The sequence below is a fragment of the Sinocyclocheilus anshuiensis genome, unplaced genomic scaffold (assembly GCF_001515605.1).
Source record: "Sinocyclocheilus anshuiensis isolate Anshui unplaced genomic scaffold, SAMN03320099.WGS_v1.1 scaffold906, whole genome shotgun sequence".
NCBI lineage: Eukaryota > Metazoa > Chordata > Actinopteri > Cypriniformes > Cyprinidae > Sinocyclocheilus > Sinocyclocheilus anshuiensis.
The window spans coordinates 375,697-384,478 of record NW_015540937.1 but is presented as its reverse complement, the minus strand read 5'-3'; the positions used below and the strand labels follow the sequence as shown (position 1 = coordinate 384,478).

At 41.0% G+C, this 8,782-nt stretch overlaps 1 protein-coding gene across 1 annotated transcript; it reads right to left on the bottom strand.

Moving 5' to 3' along the window:
• Nucleotides 1–553: 553 nt before the first annotated feature.
• Nucleotides 554–4,693, bottom strand: LOC107689595 (frizzled-4-like). Its single transcript, XM_016487641.1, has 2 exons — nucleotides 4,366–4,693; nucleotides 554–2,737 (listed from the first exon to the last, which is right to left on the bottom strand). Exons 1-2 carry the CDS (start codon nucleotides 4,477–4,479, stop codon nucleotides 1,403–1,405), a joined length of 1,449 nt encoding a protein of 482 aa, XP_016343127.1. The 5' UTR covers nucleotides 4,480–4,693; the 3' UTR covers nucleotides 554–1,402.
• Between the last annotated feature and the right edge of the window lie 4,089 nt (nucleotides 4,694–8,782).

The following is an 8,782-nucleotide window of genomic DNA, read 5'->3' as shown; positions in this document are numbered from 1 at the left end:
GTGACTTTTGTGAAACATTTTAATCCACAATCATTAGATAAAAACAGGTATTTATTCTAAAATGACCATTTACCCTACTATGCAAATGTTTTGGGCCATAAAACATGGTCATTTAAAATTCCCATATTGATAATGTAGCCTATATCTATGTTTAGTTTCACTCAGCGTATTAAAGCATTTCAAGACTAACCACCCATGAAAGAGCTAAAACCATCTGACATTGTCTTACAAGAAACCTTGAGACACCACACTTCACCATAGTGTGGTGACCCCGAGGGGGAAAGTTGGACCGGAGGATAAATCTTTGTCCAAATCATTCTGGGTGGAGGAATTTTAAAACGACCTAAAAAAGAGTCGAGCCACTAATTCTGCGAACAGAGATTTGCTACCTAATGCCCAAAACAATCCTTTAATTATAGTCACATAGTCCAGATTTACTAGGGTCACAAGGTGTGTGAACCTACAGGAGTTTTAATAGTGAAGTATACCTCAATAAACAAAAGATGCACATGGACTCTGGAAGTTTAATTTTTCATTTGATACAAAAGCATTCTTAAATAAATTCATTTTTGTTCAGTTTCTTAGTTTTTACAAAGATAAATTAGCATTTCATAACACAAAAATAACATATTACAACTACAAACATCAGTTTATGTACAAATGGATCCAGAAGTCCTTCATGAAATCCAGGACTGTACCACCTGCATGTGAGTTTTTGAGGCACTTTTAAAAGGTTTAAGAGTTTATCATCGGTCAATACATTCATCGACCCTACGGGAGGCCCCGTACGGCACGGTCAGTGATTGTCACGTGTCATTTTCAGAGTGAATGTGTGTCTGACAGCGCAAAAACACAAAACAAAAAGTCCCATCATAGCTTTGTCATATCAAAAATAGACTAACTAAATAGTGAAGGAAATCTCTGCTATAATGCGTTCACGTTTTGTTGAGTTTCTGACCTGTAAAAACCATTCATGGAAACTCGCTTGAGCATTGTGACGTCATGCAAGACGTAAAATGACAGGAAAATGTCAACAGTTAGTTAGTTAGCAACCTCTACACATACTTCTGACATGCCATTGCACACTTTCTGCTACAATTTTTCGCATATCCAACACGATGTGAACGTAGCATTAACAAGTCTCGTAAGCATTCCGGCAGCTGTGATGTGTTGCGAGGTAAACGGCGCTGACCGCTGAGGAGTAAAGAACTACGTTTTCCAGAATCGGCTGAGTAGCTCGTCCACGAAAACGAAGGCACTTCAGTGAGAGTTTGACGTAGTGCATATTTACACGGAAAAACTGCTGCAACAGGACCGTCCAGTGTAAGATCATCTTAAGAACATTTCACGTAAAGTGAACGAACGATAGTGCTACATGGGCGTGGGCGCCTCTGTCTCTTTATCACACAACCGTCTCGTTGCCTTTGCCCGGTTTGACCCAGCCATTGGCGGTCCGTTTGACGCGATTGTTTCGGCCAGTGTGCACGAGTCGGTGGGAACATCGCTGCCACGTGTGAAGCGTTTTGGCGGACCAAACCCACATTCCCGATGTGATTCCCACCAGCAGAGACATAAAAATCCGCAGCATCTCCGCCGCCATGTACGAATCCCTCGCCGACTGGCGAAAGTCGGCCCAATTGGAGATTTCGTAGAAGTAGCACGCAATGACGCAAGTGGCCGGCACTGTGTAGAGCACTGAAAACACGCCAATTTTTACCATCAGCCGCTCTAGCTTATCTGTCTTCGTCCCGTCCTTTTGCAAATTCGAGCGGATTTTGAACAGCGCAACCAAGCCGGCGGCAATGAACAGCGTCCCAATTACCAAGTACGTAAATAGCGGAGCGACTACGAAACCGGTAAGAGCGTCTAGGTTCTGATTGCCCACGTAGCACATCCCAGAGAGGTCGTCAGCGTCCACCAGCCGCATGATAAGGATGACGATGGTCTTGACGGCGGGAATGGCCCAAGCCGCGATGTGGAAGTACGAACTGTGCATTTCGATGGCCTCGTGACCCCACTTCAGCCCGGCTGCCAGGAACCACGTGAGTGTCAGGATCACCCACCAGATTGAGCTCGCCATGCCGAAGAAATACGTGAGGAGGAAGATGATGGCGCAGCCTGTGTTCTTCAAGCCCTCGTGCACTAGCACGGGTACAGCCGCTTCTTCCAGGTCGCAGGAGATGCGCTCGCGGCCGACGGTCAGCTGCACGATGTAGCCCACGCTGTAGATGTTGCAGCACATGCTGAGGAAAATAATAGGTCGTTCCGGGTAGGAAAACCGCGAGGAGTCCACTAGGAAGGTCAGGACGGTGAACGTGGTGGAGATGAAGCAGAGAACCGCCCACACCGCCATCCACACGTCGGTAAAGACTTTGGCCTGTCGCCGGTACAATCCCATGTCGTATCCGCACTGCAGCGAGCAGCTGCCGCTGCGCTTCACCCATGCATACTGCTCCACGCCGGCACCCAGCGCCATGCACTCCTCCTCCTGTGGCGGCATCGGCCGGATGGCATGGAACGGTGGGTCCTCGTCGCCCGGACCCTCCATGCACATGTGGTTCTGGTCGTTGGTGGGCGGGAACAGGCTGCAGTTCAAGAGCTCCGGCCACACGAAACCAAACTCCTGCAGGACCGGAAGACACTTCCTCTTTACAGACAAGCACATGCTGCCACACGGGCCGATCGGGATGGGAACCTTCTCCGTACACATGGGAACGTAGACGGAGCATAAGAAGAACTGCAAGAAAGCAAAGGCGGGGAGAGAATTAGATATTTGCAAACACACAAAATGTTGCTTGGAAAGTCAGCAGAGCATCTAAATCCTCATAAGCAGCTCAAGTCTGAGACGTGCACGAATTTGTGCTTTTCAGATGTGCTTTCTAGTAGTGCATGTTTTCGGAAGCTCTACAGGAGAAAAACATTGGTTTGTCGCATCACATATGAGCAGAATCAAATGTGTTTTCTTGTATTGCATGTTTTCAGAAGCTCTAAATGAGAAAAACATTGCGTTGTTGCATTATATGTGCAAGACGACACGTGTTGTATATCAAATCTGTGCTTTTGAAATGTGTTTTCTAGTATTTGCATGTTTTCAAACAAAGCTGTAAATGAGAAAAAAACATAAATTTGTCGCATTATATATGACAGATGGCATGTATTGCATGTCTAAGTGTCACAAATTTGTGCTTTTGAAATGTGTGTTTCTAGTTGCACATTTTCCAAGGCTGTAAAGGAGAAAAACACTGCTTTGTTGGATTATATGTATGCGGATGGCTTTTCAGCTTGGTTTTCTAGTATACAGTAGCATGTTTTCTGAGGCTCTAAAGGAGAAGAAAACATTGCTTTGTTGCATTATGCATGTGTTGCATGTCTGTTGCAAGTGGCAAGGATTTCTGAGTGTTGTATGTTATGGGTTTCCCTGCTGTGTGCACACATAGGGAAATTCTGCGGTACAGGACTGCACTCAGAGGAAGCTACAGACTTTTGCTGTGGTCACATACACTTCAAGAAATCAGCAGTTGTGGATTGAAAAACATGCATCGATATGCCATTTTCTCTCCAAGAGCAGCGTTGGACAGACGTGCTCTCGCTTTAAGATGTTTGTGATAACCGGGCAGCATCTAAAGCAGCTTTAATCACGAGATTCTCCAGCAAACACACACGTGAAACCGAGTGGGAGGTTTCTTCGCGCTGAATCAATAAAACAACTGCCTCTGTCTTCAATGCACACACACACACACACACACACACACACACACACACTTATGACGACTTCATACTGTCCTCAAATTAATCAACTTAGCATTATGCTTAAGCTACTTTATGTATTTATACACCTTACAGAAAGCTCCTACTATGTTTACAATTATATTATAAGATAATTTGACCAGTTTATGAACACCTTTCACTAATGCAGACCGGCACAATCCGTTTTAAGAGTTTTACGGCATTTATGAGGACAATTCCAGGAATTTGGTCGTCACAAGTATAATGAAACAAACACACTGTGTGTGTAGAGCCTGAGTACAGATTGTGTGTGTGTTTGTGTGTGCAAATTCTGGGTAACATTACAAATTTGACCCAGATCTTTTTTACATTATTGTTTGTAAACATTATTGGCAACTTAATAATAACAATAATGATAATAAAAATTATTATTATATTTAATTAATAATAATTATTGTTGTTGTTGTCATAAGCATATAACAATAATAATAATAATAATAATAATAACCTTTGTCACAATAATATGATTAATGATAATAACATTAATATTTATATTTTATATATTTATATTATATTTAGTAATTTATGCTAATGTTATAATTAGATTATCATTAATATTATCGTTATAAATCATTATTATCTGAGTTCCTTTGTCAGGATCGGGTCGCAGCTCATCTCCTCTTCGTCCCCAAACGCGTGCGCGAGCCCCACCGCGAGCGCCAGCAACGCGAGCCCGGAGCCGAACCGAGCCATGACACTATCGGTAAAATCCCACCGAGCACGAGTTTACCGGAGTTCAGACGCGCCTGGCCAAAACTTGAGCGAGTCCGTTAAAGTGTGAAACGGCACCGTCTTCCCGTTAGTCCCGGTCCGGAATAAACTTAACGAGCTTCCTTAAAGTCCTATCTAGAAATAACAATCCTTATCGGGACCGTCCGTGGCTTCTGCGTGCTCCGGTGTGTCCGTGGCGCAGTGGCGCGGGTTCTGCCCGGTTGAGGTCTAGACGTAGACGGGACAGCTGTCCCAGGACCCGCGTCAGCCAATCAGAGCGCCAGCTCGAGAATGGGGGCGGGGCTTAGAGTAGCCACAATAACATCACAGAGAAAGTGAGACGCTCCTCTTATTTCATGTTTATCACTCATTTCAGTTTATCTCCATTTATTTGTAATATTTCCCATATTATTTGTCTTAAACCATTCGTCTTTTAAGTTAAACTTTTTTTTAAAATTACTTTTAGTGTTTTTATTATTTATTAATGGGACAATCAGCTTAAATACTATAAATAATTTTGTTTCCTCTTGTCAAATTTTTGTTTAACTTTAATAATATATATGTATATATAAATGTTTGAATGTACATAATGTTAATGATGTTTACGTTATTATAAAGTCTTACTGAGAATTTCAAGCAACAATCCATGATAGTATCTTAAATTTGAACACAAATCATTTAATTTCTGATGGTTTTTCGCGCCTGCTGCAGATAACAAAATGCAGGTACCCAAATAAAAAAAATGCTCTAAGATTGTTTTGCTTACGTTATGAAAACGTTATTTCTGAATGTTGTCTGAAATGTTGTCTTAAAGGGGTCATATGATGCGATTTCAATTGTTACTTTCTCTTTGGAGTGTTACAAGCTCTTGGTGCATAAAGAAGATCTGTAAAGTTGCAAAGACTAAAGTCTCAAATCCAAAGAGATATTCTTTATAAAAGTTAAGAGTCAGCCACGCCTACCTAAAACGGCTCGTTCTAACACGCCCCCACATGTCTACCTCACTATGTGGGAAGATTTGCATAACTCCGCCCAAATGTTCACGCAAAGAAAGAAGGCATAACTTTATTGTTGCTGCCACCGCCGCCGCCATGTCGTGGAGTGTGTGTTTTGTTGCGAAAGCGAAAATACTTTGTTTGGTCTTCCAAAATAGCACACGACTAGAAGTCAGTGGTTAAGTTGTATTTACAACACTGTTCCGAACACTTCAACCCAAATATTCAGATGTGTGCAGCGCATTTTATGGAGGACTGTTTCCTGATCCTGGGAGAGTAGACTACAATGCCGGCTGGTCTGACTCACAGACTGTAAGTACGTTTTTATATTTAAAGAATTTGCCACTGATGATTCAAACGTGAGTTTTGAGCTTGAGGTATTCGGCCAATCACAACGCACTGGATAGCTGGCCAATCAGAGCCCACTTCGCTTTTCAGACCGATGAGCTTTGTAAAAATCGACGCGTTTCAGAAAGGCGGGGCATAGAGGAGAAACAATAATGTACAGTATGTGGAAAATAATGTGTTTTTTGAACCTTAAACCGCATAAACACATTTCATTACACCAAATACACAAAATAATGTTCTTTTTAGCAACATCATATGACCCCTTTAATGTTTTAAAAGGTTATTCCTGGTCATGAGAATGTTAAGGGAAATTCAATTATTTGCACACAATGAGAATGTTACATTTGAATGAAACTAGTAACATTTTAAAAATAATGTTAGTCTTAGGTCCAACTAAGTTTCATATAAAAACGATCCATGAATAATGTAAAAAATAATGTTTTTGTGCTAACGTTTTGAGAACATTTTTAAAAACCATCAATGAACATTCTATTAACGTTACTAGAAGAACGTTGAGAGAACCTTGCCAGAACGTTCTGAATGTGTTCCCTGTTAGCTGGGTTTTTTCGTTATCTTAATAAAGACAGTTATTGAGTGAAGTCCCGCAGGCATCCAAACTCTGATTAAAGTGATCCTTGTGAAGAAACTTCTCTTTTGGACAGAGATTTGGGGGTCTGAACCCAGATTACAAGCGTTAGATTGATGCGTCTCCTCCCTCTGTTTCGCCTCACTGGTCACTAACTATCAGAATAAAACCCCCTGCCCGACACCCGGCCTGCTCCCAACCCCCTCCCCTGACCTTGACGGGCAGAGGTCAGCAGTAATTAGCCGTTTTTAAACGACAGACTGGGAAAAAGGAGACAAGCAGGCTGGTATCCGTGGAGCAGCTATTAAAATGGTAATGAGCCGGTAGATTGTGCTGCAATGCTGTCAGGACGACTATCCCAGCAGCCTTCAGTCGCTTCAGCTGATTGTCCGTGAATATTCTTAGTAATCAAGATGGTTGTAGAATGATAAACATAATGCACAGTATGCAGTGTGTGCGACACAATAGTCTATTGTGTCAATAGTCTATTACTGAGAGACATTAGTACTTCAGTGTCGTTTAGTGAAGCCATAATGACTGTAAATGAGCCTAATGTCTGGATGTGTGAAACACAATAACTAACTAACTCTGAGTCATTAGGAATTAATGATGTACTTCCAAAAATGCTTTAAAATGTGCAATGTGTAAATTAAATAAATATTTGCTCTAATATCAAGAAGGGTTTTATTAATCACACAAGAACAGCAGCAGTCAGTAATGATTAGGATTTAAATGAGGTGTTTGGAAAGTTGATCTGATTTTCTTTGCACCATTGCATGCTCTTCCAATCTTTCATTCAGTCATTCTCCCAAATGCATGCACCAATTTTTGGGATCCAATGTGAGAAAGAGCACATTTTTTTAATGCTTAAGATTTTTTTTTTTTTTGCTAAGTAGTCATAATTAGCTGTGAATAAAACAGTAGACATCTGTGGTATGTCCTCATTCAGATAAGTAAACGCATGTGTGGCAGCTGCTGTGGACAGAATCCAAGTTGAAACAGAAGGAACGTTTGAATCAACAAGATAAAAAAAAACTGTCTGTATTGTGTCTAATGAAACAGCAGTGCTGTAGCAGTGTAAAACTTCCCTGTTTAATTAGTATGGTGTCTGAGAAGCGTAACCAAGGCGACAGGGCTTGGCAGCACTTCATCTGAGGTTGGCATGGACACAAACTCTGAAGCTTATTTACTTCAAACACTTTGTTGTTTAAAGAGGTTTACTGATCTGTTGAATTATAACTGAAAACTTTATTGCTCAGAAGTTGCAAGCGTTTTAATGGAGTTCTTATTAGCATATTTTTGTCTCATTTTACACTTCAAATTCATTAGGAGAAATAAAAACTAAACACAAGTCAATCGTGTCGGTGTCGTTTATGAGAAACAATTAGGATATTAAAGGAATATTTCACACAAAATGATAATTTGCTGAAATTGTACTCTTCAAGCCATCCAAGATTAGGATGAGTTTGTTTCTTCATCAGATTTGGAGAAATGTAGCATTGCATCAGTGTCTCAGCAATGGATGCTCTGCAGTGAATGGGTGCCGTCAGAATGAGAGTCCAAACAGCTGATAAAAACATCACAATAATCCACAAGTAATCCACACCAATCCAGTCCATCAGTTAACATCTGGAGAAAACAAAAGCTGAAACAAATCCATCAAGATGTTTTTAACTTTAAACCATTGCTAAAATATGAGTCCATAATCCATAATAACGCTTCCTCCAGTGAAAAAATAATTTGGTCTGAATCAGGAGAGAAATCTGCACAGATCAAGCACCGTTTACGAGCCAAAACAGTCCAAAACACCAATTTTGGTGTGAGAGACAACAGGAGATGGACTTTATCACTGGAGGAAGCATTATTATGGATTATGGACTGATATTTTGACTGGAAACAATAGTTTAAAATAAAAAAAACACTTTAATGCTGGATTTGTTTCAGCTTTTGTCTTCTGCAGATGTTAACTGATGGACTGGAGTGCTGTGGATTACTTGTGGATTATTGTGATGTTTTTATCAGCTGTTTGGACTCTCATTCTGACGGCACCCATTCACTGCAGAGCATCCATTGCTGAGACACTGATGCAATGCTACATTTCTCCAAACCTGATGAAGAAACAAACTCATCCTCATCTTGGATGGCCTGAAGGTGAGTAAAGTTTCAGCAAATTTTAATTGTTGCCTTTTAGTGAGATCTTATTTGTGATTTAGGCCTAAGTACGATGAAAACACCCTTGGTTCTTGCAACCAATCAAATCATTCAGTCAAGCAGTCAGCAAATCAAATCAGTTATTTTGTTTAAATCAACCAATTAAACAAGCCAATTTAAGTGTGTGTGTGTGTGTGTGTGTGTG